This window comes from Pelophylax lessonae (assembly GCF_965119305.1).
Source record: "Pelophylax lessonae genome assembly, chromosome: 5".
Classification (NCBI taxonomy): Eukaryota; Metazoa; Chordata; class Amphibia; order Anura; family Ranidae; genus Pelophylax; species Pelophylax lessonae.
The window spans coordinates 334,019,693-334,041,432 of NC_138772.1; the positions used below are offsets into that span (position 1 = coordinate 334,019,693).

A 21,740-nucleotide genomic window follows, 5' to 3' on the forward strand; every position below is an offset into this window, starting at 1 on the left:
TATGGACACTTATGAACTTTTATGTTTATGCACCAATTGATTTGCATTATTAATTGGCTTCACAGATTGATATATGTTATATATATTTACTTTTGTTGATTTGGTTCACACATAGATATATCTTATATATTCATTATTTATTTGTTGTTTAGCGCACCCCACACCACATATACATTTATCTATATTCAAAAGCACTGAATACCGGGAGCAGCTTCAACACACTATCAGCGCACCCATCCCCCCTTACAGCATTCTAAACGTACCTTTACTATTTCCAAGCCTATTGCTAGACGCTATCCGTTTGAGGAATCCATCATTAAGAAATGGACGGTACCACCAGTGGTGGATCCACCTATTTCCAGGCTGAATAAAGCCACGGTTATCCCAGTGGAGGACACTTCGTCCTTTAAGGATCCGGTGGATCGAAAGATGGAAGCAGAGTCCCGCACCATCTTCTCCCTGATAGGGTCAGCATTTAGACCAGTAATTGTTATTGGTCTAGTTTCCCAGACACTTACGGAATGGGCGAGATTGGTACGCCAAGACCTTAGGGGAAAAGATATTCCCCAGGAAACATCTGATTTGATGGAACAATTATACAAGGGCTACAGTTTATCTGTGACGCAGCCTTGGACACTACTCCCCTATTAGGGCATGCATCTATGTCAGCGGTAATCCTCAGACGTGTGCTGTGGTTAAAATGCTGGTCGGCTGACCTAGGTTCCAAAAAGACCTTGACGAATCTCCCCTTTCAGGGGAATCGTCTATTTGGGGCCACCCTAGATGAGATCATTAAGGATGCCACTGGGGGCAAGAGCACTTTTTTGCCACAGGCTGCTAAAGCTAAGGGACCTCGCAACAAGCGAGGACCTTTCTTTACCGCCCATAAAGGGTTCGCACGCCCGGCTGGAACAGGCGGGAAAGGCAAGACTCCTCCAGGAGGGTTCAAGAAAGGCTGGTCGGACAAACAGAGGACCAACTCAGCCAAACCCGAAGCAAAGGAGTACACAGCCTGAAGGTGCGCCCCCACCCGGTTTGAGGGTGGGGGGACGTTTTCACCGGTATTCAGGACATTAGATCGAGCATCAACTACTACTACCGGTGCGATTCTTCCCTTCCAACATTTAAGTACTACAGGGAGCGGTAGTCACCGTTCCCTGAATAGATCTTTTCCTTTACCTTTTCCTAAGATTAGTCTCAATTCCCCACAGGAATCGGATCTGGTTGACCAGACAGGCCAAGAAGCCTCTAGCCGGGTGACTTCGGTCCCTGAGGTTCAACCAGAAAAGATCACCCTTCCTGATAGCAATCAGGTATCTGATAAATGTGTGGGAACAGAAAACGACCAGACTTTCTCGGATGGTCGGGGCCAGATAGCTCTAGGGACGCCTGGTTCAGATCCAGTCAGCACCAGTGGTCCTAGAAATTCTAGGCTGGCCTCGTCAAGCCGGCCTGGCCGACTTGGACAGGCTAGTCGCAGACGTTCCGTGGGAACTTCGTCTCAGGGAGTGTCTGTGGTCTCAAGGACCAATTTACCATCGTGCTTTACAGTCGCTGGTTTTAATGGCCTGGCCATTGAGACCCAAGTACTGAAGGACAGAGGTTTGTCAGCTTCAGTCATTCCTACCCTTATTAAAGCAAGGAAAGCGACTTCCAGCAAGGTCTATTATCACACATGGAAGACTTATATTGCGTGGTGTGAATCTTTAGGATTTCCTCCACGTACCTATTCGGTGACTCGAATATTGGCTTTTTTGCAACAAGGGGTTGAGCAGAAGCTAGCCTTGAGCACCATCAAGGGTCAAGTTTCAGCATTAGCAATCTTCTTTCAGAAACCTTTAGCTACCAAGTCCTTGGTGCGGAATTTCATCCAGGGGGTGCGGCACCTGGCTCCACCAGTCCGCGCGCCCTTACCGCCCTGGGATCTTAATTTAGTTTTGTCGGTTCTACAGAAACCTCCCTTTGAAAACATCAGGGAGATTCCCTTGTTTACTTTATCCCAGAAGGTGGCCTTCTTGGTGGCTATCACTTCTGCTCGCAGGGTGTCAGAACTGGCTGCATTATCATGCCAGTCCCCATACCTAGTGATTCATAGGGATAAGGTAGTACTTCATCCTAAGCCATCCTTTCTTCCTAAGGTGGTTTCAGATTTTCATCTGAATGAAGATATTGTACTACCTTCCTTGTGTCCTCAGCCCAAGCATCATCGGGAACATGCATTGCATTCCTTGGATGTGGTTCGGGCAATCAGGGTATACCTGAAAGCTACGGAATCATTCCGTAAGACGGATTCACTTTTTGTGATCACGGATGGCCCCAGAAAGGGTTTGCCTGCATCTGCCGCGACCATTGCCAAATGGATTAGACAGACGGTGGTACAGGCTTATTCTATTAAGGGTCAGAGTCCTCCGTTCCCTGTTAGGGCGCACTCCACTCGAGCGCTCAGTACTTCCTGGGCCTTTCGCCATCAGGCGTCAGTGGTCCAGGTATGTAAGGCGGCCACCTGGTCGTCGGTACATACCTTTACAAAATTCTATAAAATTGATGTGACGGCATCGGCGGATGCCTCATTTGGCCGCAAGGTTTTGCAGGCCGCAATTTGAGGAGACCGGTGGTCTACCTCGAGAGTTTTTTTTTTTCTGTTTGAAAAATTTCTTTTTTGTTGAGTCTCATCATTAAGGATGAGCATTGTAAACTTCTAGTTGGCAACGGTTGGGCCTTCTAGATTGGGATTTGATTTCCATTTTCCCACCCCTCATTTGTGATACTGCTCTGGGACGTCCCGAAGGTGCTGTATCACCGAGGACTACGTCTGTCAATGAGCGATAGAGAAAAATGGATTTTTGTAAAATCTTACCGTAAAATCCTTTTCTCTTAGCTCATTGACAGACGTAGTCCCCGCCCCTCTGTTTTGGAGTTGGGTTGGGTTAAAATCTCTAAAGACTGCTTTTTGACATAACTGATTTGCTGAGGCAGAGAGAGAGAGGATATACCCTCTGGGACTGCCCCTAGGGTGTGGCCAGAGCATTTTAATTTCCTGTCTAGTCCTGCTCCTGTGGAGGCAACATAACCCGAAGGTGCTGTATCACCGAGGACTACGTCTGTCAATGAGCTAAGAGAAAAGGATTTTACGGTAAGATTTTACAAAAATCCATTTTTAATTTATAAAATGAAAATTTGCATTTAATTATTCATAATAAAACCTTTTTATGCTTTTAATGCTGTTTAGTCTAATCCCTGGACTTTTTTAGCACCTTAAAAATCCTTTTTTTCTCTGTTTTTATTAGTTTTTTTTATGTTTTTGTTTGTTTTGCAGTCATGTTCAGTTTTCATTAACAGCCCATTCACACTGCCGCGGCAGGATTTTGTGCGGCGACCTTGCACGGACTTCATATAATTGAAGTCAATGCAAGTCGCCTCCAGGTCGCCCCAAAGTAGTGCAGGACCCTTTTTCTAAGTCGGAGCGACTTGTGTCGCTCCAATTAGAACGGGTCCTGTACTATTCAATGGCGACCGACTGCGACTTGTCAGGCGACCAAGTCGCCTGACAAGTTGCGCTAGTGTGAATGGACCCTTAACAAACATAATTTTATATAATTCTATTTTTTAATTAAATGTTAAAATCTTTAAAGGGGTGCTAAGCTCTGGGAGTATAAAAAGCAGGCAGAGGGCAAATTGTACTGCATGTAGTCTCCCTGCTGCTGATTATTATTATTTATTTTTTTTTTTTTTGGTATTCCTAAAGGGGGAACAATTATAATTTTAAGGGTAGGGACAATTTACTGTTCTTAATGTTCGCAAATCTATAGGTTTTTGAGTTTATCTTTAAAATTTGATTTTTTTAAAAATTTGTTATTGCAATGGCTATGATTAAAGCCCCCCGTACACATGGGCTGAATATCAGATGGTATGGGGCGGTTCAGTAGAAACTGGCTTCTGTCGAAGGGGTATGACTGAAAAAGATCTGCTGATCTCCCCCCAATCGGCGTTCTCCGCAAATGGCTGAGAGTGCTGGCTGCTGTGTTCTGGTGGAGGGGCTGTTCACCTGTCAGAACACAATAGCTCAGTGGGGAGATTGCTGTACTAGCATCAGATTGTTAGTACAGGATCTCCTCCTGAGCTCTACAGTTTTTTTTTTTTTTTCGTTCAGCCCGCTGGGTTGAACGAAAAATAAACAGTGTGTACTAGACTTAAAGCAGAGTTCCGGGCACAAAATCGGTATTTTTTTTTTTTGTGCCCCTCCGCTAGCTACACATAACCTGAAAAGGAATTGGATAGTTATTTTTTTTTGTACACTCACCTTGTAATCTAAGATCGTAAATACTCACCTCAGGGTACTTCCTCCTCCAGCGCCGAGGCTCACCCCGTCACTTCCTGCCTCGCGATGATTCCTGGGAGCTGAACGTCATCGCTCCCAGGAATCAATGCGACAGCACCGGCCCCGCACGTCACTTCCGGGCGACGCCGCATTCCCCTGCTAAACAGCTTCTGGGCATGCCCAGAAGCTGTTTAGGAATGCGGCGCCGCACCGGAAGTGACGAGAGGGGCCGGTGCGGCGCATTCTGGGAGAAGAAGACGCGGAAGAAGACACAGAGGACCGCGCCGGCTTCAGCTGCCCACAAGAGAGATGGAAACACTGTGGAAGAAATTTTCAAAGTAAGTATTTCTTCTTGCAGGTAAGTGCGAACCGGGACATATCAGAGGCTAGCCATTGTGGAATGTGCTAGCCCTGACTGTCCCGGGGGTATGTTCATCAAAAAATGAGATCTGTGCCCGGAACTCCGCTTTAAGGCTATTTGCTGTAACGTGTAAGCTGTTCTTATCACTATTCTTTAGCTACATAAAGACGTTTCTATGGATTTTCAAGTTGCTGGCTCTCCTCTATCTACAATTGCAATGCATCGAGCATCACTTGGTTAAAATGTGGTAGAGCATACATGCTATGTGATTGATGGTTATTAGCAAAATGTTACCAATGTATTGGATAACATTTAGATGTGTTTCTATTTCCATAATTGCCAGCGTATGTTCTTATTGCAAATAAAAATTAGGCAGAGCTGCAAATTGTGCGGGTGCATTTTAGCTGCTGATTGAGTTGTGAAACCTGTCTTTCTTTTCTAGGACTGCAGAATATTTTTGAATTGCATTAATTTGAGGTCACAGGAGGCAGTACGGTACGTGTGAAACCAAAAGTGTGTTGTACGAATAAAAAACCCAGTGCAGCTGTTCAGTCTTACTCCACAATGTTTTTTTGCAGATTGCAATGTTTGTTTTAAGCCAGACAAAAATCGTCTGTTCGTTCATTGAGACCCCGTTCACACTGGGGCAACGCTACTTGCCGGGGCGACCTCACAGGTCGCGGTGCGCAGCTCGCACCGCGACCTTGGAGTGGCCGGCACGGACTTCAGATCATTGAAGTCAATGCAGGTCGCCCCAAAGAAGCTCCGGACCCTTTTTCTAAGTCGGAGCGACTTGTGTCGCTCCTATTAGAACGGGTCCACAGCTACTCTATGGCAGGCGACCTACGGCTACCTGTCAGGCGACCAGTTCGCCTCAGTATGAACGGGGTCTGAGACGTTCGGTTTCCTTTTTTAACCAAATATGACAATGTTTCGTTTTAAAGACGATAGAAAATTTACTTTATTCAGTGTAATCTGCCAAAATGTTTTTAGAAACTCATGCTGGTTGGTCACATGTTGAAAAACACACTGGAGCATTTAGCTACACGTTTTTACAGTAGCAATAAATACTGTGCAACAGAATTGAGTTATGTGGCTCTGCCTGATTCTTAAATATCTCTGCTTGATGGTACCATGGATCATGATGGTAAACTGCCAGATACCGTTTCTAGAAGTAGTATGTCAGGTATTTAATGGTTGTATGTATGAATGTATCTGATATTATTTCTTGAGGAATTTTTTTTTTTTATTAAAATTTTGTTTTGTTTGTCTGTTTGCACAAGAAAAAACTTTGTGCATGCTACCATCTAATGGCCACAGATGAAAAGACATTTAAATGTTAGAAAAAGAATCAGCAATATTTTTCTCATTGCTGTTTTTATCTGCATTAAATTTTTTTTTTTTTTTTTTTTTTTTTAAACATGCTCATTTAATTAGCTTGTGAGTGGCAGTTATTGCTATCGAATAACTTCATCTTAAAGATTGTATGTATATTTAATGATATGTTTTAGCAAGCTTTACTTTTTATATCTTTATTGGGTATCATGTATCTTATGGTTTCAGAGTATACACCTATCCATGTGTTGATGCTTTTGCTGACACAGAAAAGGTAATATTTATGTTGTGTGTTTTAAGAATCTGACCTAAGCAGTTTTATGCAGTAAGTCTTTGTAAGCATAGTTTATTAGAATATGGTCGATGTTAATTAGAACTAGAATTTGCTTTTGCAGGTGAGTCCACATTGCAGTCAAAGATTCATGGTTACTAGCTGCAAACCAGTTACAGACCAACTCTTTCTGACCTGACTTTAATAACTCGCTTACAATTGCCAAAAAGGGAAAAATTGATGTTAATGTATGAATTATAGAAAAATACTCCCTAGCACCAGATTCCTAAAATTAGACATGACCTTCAGCCTAATTCAAAGAGATGCTAAGTAAAGAACTGTCTTAGTGTCATAAATATTGTTTGCAACTAAGCATCTACATTTTGGATGCTTTTTATCACTTTGTGACTAGATGTTGTGTAGCTACATTCTTGAGACCAGGTTTATTGGGCAGACAGTCTGTAACTTATTGAATAGTATCTCACTTAAACTGTTGTCTGTAGATTAACTTTATGCTACACGTTCTCTCATGCTAAGGGAATGTTTTCTACATTTCCTGTTTGACAGCTAATAGTGTGCACAGGAGCCTGCTGCTATCTGACAGCTCTGGTCCCTGCTAACAAGAAGGAACCCATGCAGAATGATTTCTGATCATTTTATAACTTTGGCAGCAATCGTGCATAAGCTGTGATGTTTGCCATCTTCAGTCTATGCAAATTACAAGGTTTGTTTGTAAACCAAGTGCCCTTTTTTTTTTAAATCACTTGAGCTCTGAAAGATTTTACCTCTTTCATGACTGGGCCATTTTTTGCTATTGGGAACTGTGTGCAAACAAAATGTATATCCTTTCTCTTTCACTAATTGATGGACACAGCTCCATATCTTCTTTGGCCCTTGGGTTATGCTGCTCTCCATAGGAGTAGGATACTAGGTGGAAACAAGTTTGACTACGCTCATAGGACAGTCCAAAGGGGCATACTCCCACTTCCTACTATAGGATTTTTTTTTGCTTAGTCGAAGTAAGGTCCTAGTCTCTGGTCCTGGCACTTTTTTCCTTTTTTTTTTTTTTTTTTTTAAATCAAACGGTTCTTTATTGAGCAAAAAAAAAGTGTAAATAACAGTAACAGGGTAATACAGTAATCCACCAGTAATTAGCCAGGCTATGACCAGAACAACAGGGCATGAATATCAGAAGGGTATATTAGCAAGTACATATTCTTGAAATTATCTCGGACAAGTAACAGTGAAGTGGAACAACTACATGACCGTGTGCAGCGGGAAGACCAAGAACACTGTGAGCAACCTAAGGACCAGGGGATTATGTAGGGGGGAGGGACGGGGCACCAGGGCCAGCACATGTCTCCGGGGCTTGAATCCACCTGTCCCATATCTTAGTAAATTTCGTGGGACATCCACGATGCGTATACAGAGGTTTCTTGTACGGAATAGTGGCATTAACTTCTCTCAGCCAGTCATGAAAAGTAGGAGGTCTATCTCGCATCCAACTTCTCGCAATCAGCTTTCGGGCAGAGAACAGGGTTTCATGTAGAAAAACAGTGGTAAACTTATTCATACTGGTGTCAGGGAAAATTCCCAATAGACACGGTTTGGGGAACAGTGAGAGGGGAGAGCCCATGTTGTCATGAAGGAATTTGACTTTCTCTATCGCTCATTGACAGACGTAGTCTTCTTGATTCTCAAGAGCTGGGTTATGTTGTCTCCGCAGGAGTAGGACTAGGCAGAATGACAAAACGTTCTGGCTCCACCCTAGGGGGCAGTCCCTGAGGGTATATCCTCCCTCTCTCTGCTACAGGGAATCAGTTTTTTTCTGTCTAGTCAGGAGTAAGGACCTAAGTTCCTTGCTGGGATCTTTTGGTCCTGGCAAGACTTTTTTTTTCTTTAAGAAAAAGACATTTTTTAGGTAGTTTTCTCCAGTGTTTTTTTCCTGTGAGATCTTCAAGCAAAAATGCCGGACTGGGCGACACTTGTGGTCACCCCAGCCGGCCTACGAGCGCGTGCAGACCAGGCATTGCGCTTGGTCGGCCGCGACATATTCAAGTAAGTATGCGGGGCCGGGCGACGGGCTGGATATGAGATCCAGTGGTCACCCCGGTTTCTGCCTAAAAGCGCGTGCAGACCAGTGCGCTGAGTCGGCCGCGACGGAGTCCCAGTAAAGGGACTGACTTTACGAGTTAAAAGCTCGCTTGGACGCCAGGACCAGAGAGTCGAGGCGTCCACAAACCCCCACCTCGGTGGAGAGGGTATTATGAAGAGAGGGTGCCTGTCGGTTCGGTATGGTGAGTAAAACGTTCCCTTTTTTCCTCATTTATGAGGCAGTATATATTATGGGCCCCTCCATATATGGTCAGTATATATCTGACACTTACAAGTCCCCTTTGTAATACAGCATGTGTTTGTGGGAAGTGGACTTGGTTCAAGAGCTAACACTCTACCCAGCAGACTGTAACATTACAGCAAACATAGGAGGTATAATCCTACCTTATGTGCAGTGTATCTCTGTAGATCCATATGTCACCTCTCAGCAGAGTGCAGGTGGATGTGCTGGGAAGACGATATCGGCGGTCCGCCGCCATTTTGCCGTAGACCGAATGCATGTATGTCCTCAGGTCACGTCGGCCGCCATGTTTTTGGAGTCTTTTTGTCTCTTCTATGGGGGCGGCCATGTTTTGTGAGCCCAGCTTCCTCGTGGAGGGCTGGGAACGCCGGAAGGCGTACACAGGGGGCGGAGCCACGCCTTCTGCCCGGGAAAAGAGCAAACAGCTTCTTCCAGTCTGTGTAAGACAGACGCTGGCTGCAGTTTGTTGGAAACTGCACTGCATCGGTTGGTGAGCCTTGGGGGTCCCTCTCTCTCTCTCTGGGATCGAGAAGCAGGTACTCTGAGGGGCGCTATTGCGCTAGGGGGAGACGCACAAAAAAAAAAAAAAAAAAGTTTTTTTGTTTATTGCTGGCAAAAGTGTCCTGTATTAACATGGACCCTGCCACTCATGTATCTCCTCCGGATCCCCTCGAGGGGTCTGCGGGATCCTCCAGCACCCCATTGACAATTGAATCTTTGTCAGCCATTATGGAAACTTTTGTGTCCCGGGTGGAAGTGGCTTGTCAGGGACAGGGCGCAAGAAAGCGACCCCCGCCTAACCCCTTATTATCTGAAACCTCGGATTCAGACTCTGAGCCTATTTCTGCAGTTGCAGGTACTTCATCTGGTATTGGTGTCTCGGGTCCTGTCTCTTCAGACAGTGAGGAGGATGTTTCGGCATCTGCCATAGCCCGAGAGGAAGCGTTGGTAAACGCACTCATTGTATCTGTTCAAGAGACTTTAAGGTTACAGGGTATTCCATCAGAAATAGCTGAAACTGAGATCCCCTTTGGGACTAAAAAGCGCATCAAAGTGGCAAAGGTTTTTCCATTGCCCAAATGTTTTGGCAATCCAATCGATGAAGAATGGCGTCTGCCAAAACGCACTTTTAATATTTCCAAACGCATTTGACAGGCGTTATCCGTTTGAGGAAACCCTTATTAAGAAATGGACAGAACCACCTGTGGTGGATTCACCAATTGCTAGATTGAATAAAGCCACGGTTATTCCTTTAGAAGACGCTCCGTCTTTTAAAGATCCAGTGGATCGCAAGATAGAAGCTATGTCTCGCACCATGTTTTCCTTGATTGGATCAGCTTTCAGGCCAATAATTGCTATTGGTCTGGTTTCGCAGGCTGTAACTGAATGGACCAAGTGGTTACGCCGGGAAGAAGTCCCTCAGGCGGTATCAGATTTGTTGGAACAAATGATACAGGGGTTACAGTTTGTATGCGATGCGGCGTTAGACGCCACTCCATTAATGGCGCGAGCATCTGTCTCAGCAGTGGTTCTCAGGCGTACACTGTGGCTAAAAGGTTGGATAGCCGACCAAGGTTCCAAAAAAGCATTGGCTAATATCCCCTTTTCAGGAGAACGTCTATTTGGAGCAAACTTAGATGAGATCATTAAGGATCTCACCGGTGGAAAAAGCACCTTTTTACCGCAAAATTTTAAAGGTAGAGGAACTCGTCTAAGACGAGGGCCTTCTTTTTCTGCTCACAAGAGGTTTTTTCGTCCAGCGGGTGAAAAAAACTAAGTCCTCCAAAGCTCCTGCAGGAGGCGTCAGGGGTCGTTGGTCGGGCAAGCAAAAGCCCGCCCCCTCCAGACCTGTAGATAAACCATCCAAAGCCTGAAGGTGCGCCCCCACCCATAACTGGGGTGGGGGGACGTCTTCGCCGGTTCCCGGATCCATGGCTTTCCAGAATCCCGGAAAAATGGGTTTGCGAAGTCATAAAGTCAGGGTACAAGATCGAGTTTCGATCTCTCCCACCGGCGCGATTCTTCCCTTCCAATATCCGACTATCTCCGGATCGTCTAGAAGATCTGCGGAGAGCAGTCACAGATCTACTACAACAAGGAGTGGTAGTCCACGTTCCTTGGACAGAACGGTTTCAAGGGTTTTATTCAAACCTGTTTACAATACCCAGGAAAGAGGGCAAAGTGCGTCCAATTCTGGACTTAAGAGCGCTCAATTCTTTCGTCAACATAAGAAGATTCAGAATGGAGTCCATTCGCACGGTAGCAGCCTTCCTGCATCCAGGGGATGTCCTAGCGTCCATAGACATCAAGGACGCCTATCTTCACATTCCCATTTTCGCAGGACATCAGCGTTTTCTACGCTTTTCCGTAGAGGAGAACCACTATCAGTTTGTGGCGTTACCTTTCGGTCTCGCCACGGCTCCGCGGGTCTTCACAAAGGTGTTGGCCCCTATGTTGGCACTTCTGCGCCAAAGAGGTATATCGATTCTAGGTTACCTAGACGATCTTCTGCTTCATGCAGAATCTCCTCAGACCTTGCTACAAAACATAGAGATTACTATGATTTCTTTACAGGAATTCGGGTGGCTGGTGAACCAGCAAAAGTCATTTCTGGTTCCCACCCAGAGGCTCGAATATCTGGGTCTAATTCTAGACACAGTCAGGACGAGAGTTTTCCTTCCGGTAGGGAAACTTCGAAATATTCAATCAGCAGTCCAGTTGTTACTGTCCAACAGCTGGTCTTCCCTTCGGACGTGCATGAGGGTTCTGGGATTGATGGTGGCTTCCTTCGAAGCAGTCCCATTTGCCCAGTCCCATACCCGAATTCTTCAGCATGAGATTCTTCTCAGATGGAATCGGAATCCGGAATCCCTGGACAATCAGATACGATTGAGCAAACAGACCAGAGAGTCTCTGGTTTGGTGGCTTCGGTCTCCAATGCTCAGCCAGGGAAAGTCATTTCTGCCAATATATTGGACGATAGTGACCACGGATGCCAGTCTATCCGGATGGGGAGGAATTCTCGGTCAATTATCTGCCCAGGGACTTTGGTCCCCGGAAGAATCCAGATTACCGATAAATGTATTGGAACTGAGAGCGATCAGACTTTGTCTGATTCACTGGACCGAGCAGCTTCAGGGCAGCCCGGTTCGGATCCAGTCGGACAATGCCACGGCCGTGGCTTATGTCAATCATCAGGGGGGCACCAAGAGTGTCCGAGCGGCCAAAGAAGTGGCTTGCATTCTTCGCTGGGCGGAACGATTTGTTCCAGCAATCTCTGCGGTGTTCATTCCGGGGGTGGAGAATTGGCAGGCAGATTATCTCAGCCGTCAGACCCTGGATCAGGGGGAATGGTCCCTCCATCCAGACGTTTTCCACCAGTTGTGCCTACGGTGGGGCACCCCGGATGTGGATCTGTTGGCATCACGATTCAACAGGAAAGTTCAGAGATTCGTGGCTCGCTCCCACGATCCTCTAGCAGAAACCGCAGATGCACTGATCGCCCCGTGGGGGCAATACCAGCTAATATATGCCTTCCCTCCTCTCGCGTTACTGCCAAGACTTCTTCGCAGGGTAGAGGAGGAAGGAATCCCAGTAATCCTGGTAGCTCCGGACTGGCCTCGTCGAGCTTGGTACGCCGACATGGTCAGACTGGTGGCGGACGTCCCGTGGAGACTTCCTCTCAGAGAGGATCTACTGTCTCAGGGACCGATCTTCCATCCTGCTTTACGATCGCTGGCTTTAACGGCCTGGCTATTGAGACCCAGGTGCTGAAGGACAAAGGTTTGTCAGCTTCAGTTATTCCTACTCTAGTTGAAGCAAGGAAAGCGACTTCCAGAAAGATTTATCATCGCACATGGAAGTCCTACATTGCATGGTGTGAACCTTTGGGGTTCCGTCCTCGGTCTTATTCGATTAGTCGAATATTGGCTTTTCTGCAACAAGGGGTTGAGCAGAAACTGGCCTTGAGTACTATCAAGGGTCAGGTCTCAGCATTAGCCATCTTCTTTCAGAAGCCTTTGGCTACTCATTCCTTGGTGTGGAATTTCATCCAGGGGGTGCGACATCTGGCTCCGCCAGTGCACGCGCCGTTACCCCCCTGGGATCTTAATTTAGTGTTGTCGGTTCTTCAGAAACCTCCCTTTGAAGATATTAGGGAGATTCCTCTACCCACGTTGTCCCAGAAGGTGGCCTTCTTGGTGGCTATTACTTCTGCACGCAGGGTGTCAGAACTGGCCGCATTATCTTGTCGTTCACCATATCTGGTGGTTCATAGAGATAAGGTGGTTCTTCGTCCGAATCCATCCTTCCTACCAAAAGTAGTTTCAGAATTTCATCTGAATGAAGAAATTGTATTACCTTCCCTGTGTCCTAAGCCCAGTCATCCTCGGGAATTTGCTTTGCACTCCTTGGATGTGTCCGGGCGATCAGGGTATACTTGAAAACGACAGACTCGTTTCGCAAGACGGATTCACTTTTTGTGATCCCAGATGGACCCAAAAAGGGGTTGCCTGCATCTGCCGCGACCATTTCCAGATGGATCAGACAGACGGTAGTGCAGGCTTATTCTATTAAGGGTCGGGAGCCCCCGTTCCCTGTTAAGGCGCACTCCACTCGGGCACTTAGTGCGTCATGGGCCTTTCGCCATCAGGCGTCAGTGGTCCAGGTGTGCAAGGCGGCTACCTGGTCGTCGGTGCATACCTTCTCTAAACATTATAAAGTTGATGTAATGGCATCGTCTGATGCCTCATTTGGCCGCAAGGTTTTGCAGGCCGCAATTTGAGGAGACCAGTGGTCTACCTCGAGGGTTTTTTCCGTTGGAAAATTTTTCTTTAGTCTCATTCTTTGTTTATAATGAGCCTTTAAAACTTCTAGTTTGGCACCGGTTGGGCCTACTAGATTGGATTTGATTTTGTCAATCCCACCCCTCATTTGTGGCACTGCTTCTGGATGTCCCAGCTCTTGAGAATCAAGAAGACTACGTCTGTCAATGAGCGATAGAGAAAAATGGATTTTTGTAAGAACTTACCGTAAAATCCTTTTCTCTTAAGCTCATTGACAGACGTAGTACCCGCCCCTCTATCATTGAGTTGGGTTGGGTTAATTTCTCTGTACTGCTTTAAACAGAACTGATTCCCTGTAGCAGAGAGAGGGAGGATATACCCTCAGGGACTGCCCCCTAGGGTGGAGCCAGAACGTTTTGTCATTCTGCCTAGTCCTACTCCTGCGGAGACAACATAACCCAGCTCTTGAGAATCAAGAAGACTACGTCTGTCAATGAGCTTAAGAGAAAAGGATTTTACGGTAAGTTCTTACAAAAATCCATTTATCTGTGCCCAGTATCCCTGAACCTCCGGGCAGCTCCATATCCAATGGTAAAAAGTTCCCCGCTCCCATTTACACATAGGGCAGGTATCCGAGGTGTCCCGTCTGTATTCGGCCGTCAGAATGGGGGTGAGGTATGCACGGTGAAGAATGTATATCTGCGTGAGGCGGTCGGACAATTTAGGGGAAGCCAATTTGCAAGTATCTAGGGCATCGCTCCACTCGTCGTCTTCCAGTTCTCCCACATCCTCCTCCCACCTAGCCTTAGGGACATAAGCCAGAACTGTGCAACCAGGCTCGTGCAACATAGTATATAAAATTGAAATGAGGTGACTAGGATCCGAGCAGCTAACCACCTCCAGCACAGGAACTGGAGGAAGTTCGGGCAGAGGCTGAGGGAATTGCGCTTGGAAAGCGTGTCTCGGTTGGAGGTACCGATAATGCATAGGAGGGGGAAGATGGAACCTGTTGGAGAGGGACTCAAAGCTCCTAAGAGTACCATTTGTGAGGAGATGAGATAAGAAAATGACACCGTGTCTGACCCATACATGCACATCCGGCACAGTCTGGAACTCAGGGAGGGAGGCATTACACCACAAAGGGGTATATTCGTGCAGGTCCGGGAGGGCCAGCTTGCTCGAGACCACGTCCCACAGCCTCCGATAGTGATATAACCTTGAAGTCCTGCTGTCCCTGTTATCCGCTCCCCGTATACCCGAGACAATGATAGACAGTGGATCTGTGAGTGCATGGGTCCGAGACGGCGCAAGGAGCGCTAGAAATCTATCCCTATCAGAGGAATTAAAATGGAAAAAATGAGACAACTGCGCCGCAATATAATACAAATTAAAATCTGGGAGAGCCATTCCCCCAAGAGTGGTAGCGTTCTTCAGCTTCCGCCAGGACAGCTTGTGCCTGGAAGATCCCCAGACAAACGGTTTAAGAAGAGATTCCAGTTGAAGAAAGTATCGGAGTGGAAGATACATCGGGGAATGCCACAGGACGTAGAGCAGCTTTGGAAGCACCACCATTTTTATGAGATTGATGCGTCCCATAACCCCCAATGGCAATCGAGCCCAAGTTTGAGTCCGCATTTTGACCATGGTAAGGAGAGGTAGCAAGTTGTCCGAGACATAATCAGACGCTCTCTTCGTGACGTGAACTCCCAAATATTTCATGCGGTCCACCCTACACAAGGGGAACTCCAGGCTATGGGGGACCGACGAGATGTCGTCGATGGGCAGGATTTGGGACTTATCCCAGTTGATCTTTAAGCCCGAGAATTACTTTTTTCCTTTTTAAACAGAATTTTTTCTCATTTTCTGTTCCTGTGAGAACTACTGTACTGGGTGACGCACTGGATCTCCTAGATCCTTATGGTCTTCCCAGTCTGGCCAGTGAAAGCGACCCAACTTTAACATGTCATTGGCCGTGACATGACCTCACTAGGCGGGGGCTGGTCAGCGAGTGCAACACCTCGTGAGGATGCTTAGCCCTTGTCACGACCTGAGTCGTAGCATACCTCTGGCCCGCAGCACACCCATTCCAAGATGGTGCGGTAGACTGCTAGGAGTGGTGCCCGATTGGTTTCCAGGTGTGGTGAGTAGTGTCCCCCATCTTCTCTGGGGAAATGTTGGAGTGGACACAGGGCCTTTTCTTGGGTTGGTAGGTCCCCTATGTACCATTCCTTCCCGCATGGTGTGTTCCCCCCCCCCCCCCCTCCCTCACTAGTGGGGTCTCCCTGCACGTCACCCTCACCTACCGCCCTTAGTCCCCCCTCCCTGGGGCGGCCAGGCTACTTTCAGGTACGGGTCTCATGCGGTGTTGGGCTGGAAGGGGGAGGGGATGCGCCTCACAATAACATTGTGGCAAATGTCTGGGGTGGGGTCCTTGTTGGGGTCCCTCTGGGAGGCTACAGGTACCTTAAGGGCCATTGTGGGTACTGGTTGCCACACTGCCGCCATTTTTCTGTGGATGGCTGTGCTGAAGCTTTGGCTGCTATGTTTGTGTAGTCCGATGAACAAGTTTTGGGAATTTCCCATTGCAATCAATGTGGCGGCCATTTTCTTGTAGTCTGTGGAGCGGTGATGCGGCAGGGAGCCTCTAGTGGCAGTGACAGCGCTTCCTCTTTCTCTGTGATCGCCGCATGGCAAGCAGCAAGGCGCTCTGGGTCCTTCCTTAAGTTGGTGGTGGCGAGTCCCTGCGGGGTGCAGCTCCCTCTTTCTGCTATAGCAGCGCCGCTGGTGTGCTGGGACTTGTAGTCCCATATTTCACATATTGTGGGCGGTCGCCAGGTTAAAAATGGAGTCCCTGGAGCACGTGTCACCTCCTGACCCACTCTCGGAAGCTGCGGGACCTTCTGCCGGCGGTCCTGCAGTCACTAGTGACTGCGGTCCTGCAGTCGCTAGTGTCAAGTTGATTTGGCCCTTCAAAAGCAGTCTAGCAAGAAGCGCCCCCGCCTTCACCTGTATCCTCTGCCTCCTCAGATTCTGAGGTTGATTTGGCCACCGCAGACGTGAGTCAACCCATTGGGTCAACGTCCACGCACCCTGAGTGCTCTGACAGTGAGGATGAATCCTCCTTCACTACGGCCGCGCATGAAAAGCGCTTGTGGAGGCAGTTATGTATCAGTGCGGTAAACTTTAAAATTAGAGGACACAGCAAATAATGCTTTGGCTGTGCTGGTGCAATTTGGTACCCTCAGACCATCCAAGGTGACTAAGGTGTTCCCCTTACCTGCCGATTTTGACGAGATTGTCGCTAGTCAGTGGGGATTCCTGAAACGCGTGGTTGGAATACCTAAGCGTTTTGCTTGGAGGTATCCTTTTAAAGAAGCGAACAGTTCCACCGGTGGTGGATTCTCAGGTTTCCAGACTGAATAAAGCCATGCTTCCGGTTGAAGATTCCACATCTTTTAAAGACCCGGTGGACAAGAGGGCTGAGGCTCTGGTCCGATACTTTTTCACCATGGCAGGTTCTGTTTTGAGGCCGATGTTTGCCATCACCTTAGTCTCCCAGACTTTGATGGAATGAGCGAAGCTTCTGGGCTAGGATCTGGAAGGGGGTCAATGCCCTCCTGAGCTGGCAGACCTGGCGAATCAGCTGATACAGGGGTTACAGTAGATCTGTGATGCCTCTTTGGGTGCGGCCCCTTTGGCTTGCAGAGTGTCTGTGACGGCTGTGATCCTTCGTCCCATTATTTGGCTAAAACGCTGATCTGCGGACCAGGCTTCCAAAAAGGTGCTGACTGATTTCCCCTTTGTGTTAGACTGCCTGTTCGGTGCTTCTATGGAAGAGATCATTAAAAGGTCTTATGGGAGGTAAGAGTACTCTTCTTCTTTTTCAGGTTGCAAAGATCCTCGTCGTACACGTGGTCTTTTCATCTCGGCTCACAATGGGTCCTTTGGTCCTGTGGGCTCACAGGACAAGGGATCAAAATTCACCCATAATTTCACGGAGGTTCCAAGAAACCCTGGGCTGGTAAGTCAAAAGCGGGTCCCTCCGGTTCAGCAGAAAAGCCCTCCTCTGCCTGAAGGGGCGCCCTCACCTGTATCTGGGGTGGGGGGGCGTCTTCTCTTTCCAGAGTTGGAACGTTTTCATGGTTTTTATTAACATCCGTTTACTGTTCCCAAGAGTGAAGGCAAGGTCCGTCCAATCTTAGACCTCAAGGCCCTGAATCGCTTTGTGCGGGTTCAGAAATTTCGGATGGAGTCCATTCGCACATTGGTGGCATTCCTTCATCAAGGAGCTTTTCTGGCCTCTATCGATATCAAGGACACTTAACTTCATATCCCAATATATGTCGGGCACCAGCATTTTCTTAGTTTTGCCGTGGGAGAGGAGCATTATCAATTTATGGCGTTACCCTTTGGTCTCGCCTCAGCTCCTCAGGTGTTCACAAGTGTTGGCCCCGGTGTTAGCCTTGCTCAGGAAGGTTGAGCATTGCAGCATGCGATTCGGCTCCTGTTTAACTGTCAGTTGTCTCCCAGGACTTGCATGCAGGTGCTGGGCTTGATGGTCTCCACCTTCGAGGCGGTTCTGTTTGCTCAGTTCCATACCAGGCCTCTGCAAAAGGAGATTTTTGCCAAACGGGACAAGAATCCTCAATCGCTGGACAATCTGATCCTCTTGAGCCGGGGAGCAAGGGGATCCTTGATTGGTCGCTCCATTCCTTGGTATTTTGACAGGGTAAGTCCTTTCTCCCCTGTACTGGACAGTAGTTTCCACCAACGCCAGCCTGTCCAGGCGGGGGGTGTCTTGGGCACAGATTCGGCTCAAGGGATTTGGACTCTGGGAGGAGTCTAGTCTGCCGATCAATATTCTGGAAATTTGGGCGATCAGGCTTTGCCTGTCCCTGTGGACAGATCGTCTGCAAGGGTGCCCCGTAAGGATTCAATCCGACAATGCCACGGCTGTGTCATATGTCAATCATCAAGGGGGCACCAAAAGTTCCCTAGCAGCCAGAGAAGTAGCCGGAATTCTAAGGTGGGCAGAATGTTCCAGCCCTCTCTGCTGTGCACATTCCAGGGGTGGAAAATTGGCAGGCAGACTACTTCAGTCAACAGACGTTGGAGCCCGGGCAAATGGTCTCTTCCAGTGGCGGCCGGCCGATAGGGGGCGCAGGGGCGCTGCCCCCCTCCCCCGAAAAAAAGGGAAAAAGATTAAAAAAAGTCAATTTTTAGCCCACTAGGGGCGCCGGACCTACTGGTGGGTATGGGGGGGTGGGGGTTTTGCCTCCCACGTGAGGCAGACAGAGGAGCTGATTGGTGGCCTTCTGGGGGTCATTGGGGCGCAGAGCCCCGACACTCCCCACTTTACTGGGCTCCTGGCTGTGATTGGTCCGGACTCCAGCCTGGACCAGGACCAATCACAGGATGACATCCCGGGACGGTCCTGTGGTCACGTGACACGTGGGGGCGGTGTACCGCCCCCGCGTCGCGTGACCGTCCTTCCCGCCCGCAGACTGAGGAGAGCCGCATGTGGAGACTGGAGACGAGGAGTGACTGCTGCTGTCCTGTGAGACTCAGACCAGAGCCAGATGTCTGCGCCAGAAAAGACTGCTGCAGTGTGCTGTTCACGTGAGTGAGTGGCAGTGCACTCGTCGGCTCGTGGTGGACTCAGTGTCAAGTGATCTGGACCGGGAGTGTGTCGCTGCTGTCGCACCGTCGGAGGAACCGGAACGTTCGTGTGCTCTCCCCTGGGCCCCAGACTTACCCACCGGCGCCTCGCCTCCTCCCAGACGCAGTGGATCCGATTCAGAGCCTCCTGTGACCTGTCCTGTGAGCTGTGTGACTGTCCTCCCTGCTAACACCTGGGCTGTGGTAAACAAATTGCAGCAATTCATTTCAAAGGCATTGGCAAATTTAGCATTGGCATTTGGCAATCAATCGGGCGAGCTAGCTTGAGAAACGGAACGGCACAGCACAGACCAGTCATCATGACATAGAGAGAGACAACCAGACCAGTTAATTAAAAAAGACAACAAGACTACACTGCAACAAACCCAAAACTGCTGCAGCCTGCTTCTTATCTGGCTGGCCTGGCTCCATCCTGAGGCATGATTACCAAGTTAGTTAGTACTAGTAATCCTGCCTCAGTCAGGATGGAGCCAGGCCAGCCAGATGGGAAGCAGGCAATTTTGGGTTTGTTGTTGTCTTTATAATAAACTGGTGGTCTCTCATGTCATGACTGGTCTGTAGTAATCATGTATGCCTCAAGATGGAGGCCTCTGTGGTCTCATGTCATGACTGCTCTGTGTAGTACTAGTAATCATGCCTCAGGATTGAGCCAGGCCAGCCAGATAAGCAGGCAGTTTTGGGTTTGTTGTCTTTATAATAAACTGGTGGTCTCTCTCATGTCATGGCTGGTCTGTAGTAATCATGCCTCAGGATGGAGGCCTCTGGTCTGGTGGTCTCATGTCATGACTGGTCTGTACTAGTATAAACACTATTTCTAATGTTTATAAAGGTGTATGTAGTATGTATGTAGTATGTAGTATGTGTGTGTGTGTGTGTGTGTGTGTGTGTGTGTGTGTGTGTGTGTGTGTAGATAGATGGAATAGATAGATGGAATAGATAGATGGAATGAATATATATATATTATATTATATTATAATATTATGAGAGAGACATATGAATACTTTACCAAGGCACTCTTCCTTGATTACTGAAGGCCCCTTTAACACTTGTGTGGCGTCAAAGTCAAGCAAATTTTTTGCCGCTAATTTTTCTTTTTGCGCCCCCCCCCCAAAAATTTTGAGCACCAGCCACCACTTGTCTCTTCACCTTGAAGTGTTTCAACAACTGTGTCTCCGGTGGGGGGCTCCCGATGTGGACCTGTTGGCCTCTTGTCTTAACCTGAAGGTTTAAGCGATTTGTGGCAAGATCCTTTGGTAAACACCGCCGATGCTCTGGTGGTCCCTTGGGGTCAGTATTGTCTGATATATTCTTCCTCCACTACGGCTTCTGCTGAGACTTGTGCGCAGAATCGAGGCAGAAGGGATTCCAGTCATTCTGGTGGCTACAGGCCTCGTAAGGCTGACAGCTGATGCTCCTTGGAGACTCCCTTTTTAGAGAAGATCTTTTGTCTCAATGGCTGATCTTCAGGATGGGAGGAGCTGATCATAGGTTCCCGCCCAGTGTTCGCTCATCAGTAAGGATGCATTGTACATCTGGATTCATGAGAAAGTGAAGAAATAAAAAAAGACCCATCCACACAGGACACAAAGGTGGGGGGGGGGGTGCAAATATACAGTATAGCCTCTTATTGCACAGGCTTTCCAATCAGGTCCGCCTGATCGGCTGCTCCATGTACCTCCATGGAGCAGCGGATGTCAGCGCCACTGCTCTCTAATCCGATGTGGTCTGTGAAATCCAGATGGATGGAAACCCTATTTTCCATTCGTCTGGAGGATCGGATGAAAACACACAGGCGGTCCGTTTTCATCTGATCGCCCATAGAGGAGAGCAGGGATCTGACAGGTCTGTCTATGCAAAGTAAGCAGAGATAGAGCTGTCATCCGCCTACTCAGCGAGGATCGGCGGATCGATCCCCGCTAAACAAAACGGAGTCTGCCGGGCGAAAAGCCCGTGTGAAAGGACCCTATAGCTGTGCTGGGCTTTGAATGAAGAATTCCATAGAAGGAAGCTGGAAGTGCTCTGGGGTCTCAGCTCAATCTACAATGATCATAGTACAGGCAACCACACTAAGTCTACGTTTCCACTAGTGCGACTTGTCATGCAACTTTGGACACACAAATTTACAAGTCACAGCCCATTGATTTCAATGGAAACCCGTTCCCATCTATGCAACTTTGAAAATCAGTAACTTTAAAAAGGTACCTGCACTACTTTGATGCAACTTTCAATGTGACTTTGATCCAGAAAGTGTCAAATTGGATAAAAGTCGCACTCTAAAATCCTCAATGTAGACTAAAGCTCAGTTTCCACTAGTGTGACTTGTCATGCGACTTTGGACACACAGTCGCATGACAAGTCCCAGCACATTTATTTCAATTGCACCCGTTTCTATCTATGCAACTTTGAAAATCAGCAACTTTGAAATGGTACTTGCACTACTTGGATGCAACATTGATCCAGAGTGTAAAGTTGGATCAAAGTTGCATCAAAGGCGCACTCTAAATTGCAATAGTGGAGATGTAGACTAAAGCTCTGTTTCCACTAGTGTAACTTGTCATGCGACCTTGGACATAGTCGCATGACAAGTCCCAGCCCATTGGTTTCAGGAGGGCCTGTTCCCATCTATGCGACTTTGA

General features: G+C 47.8%; 1 protein-coding gene across 1 annotated transcript in view; it reads left to right on the top strand.

The window, feature by feature from the left end:
• The window catches only part of SYCP2L (synaptonemal complex protein 2 like), a gene marked incomplete at its 5' end in the record, with an annotated part of 320,901 nt that overhangs the window by 43,834 nt on the left and 255,327 nt on the right, over positions 1–21,740 (top strand). Inside the window, 2 exons of the mRNA XM_082258962.1 lie at positions 5,122–5,174; positions 6,243–6,288. Coding sequence (XP_082115088.1) covers positions 5,122–5,174; positions 6,243–6,288 — 99 coding nt within the window. The remainder of the gene's footprint in view (positions 1–5,121; positions 5,175–6,242; positions 6,289–21,740) is intronic.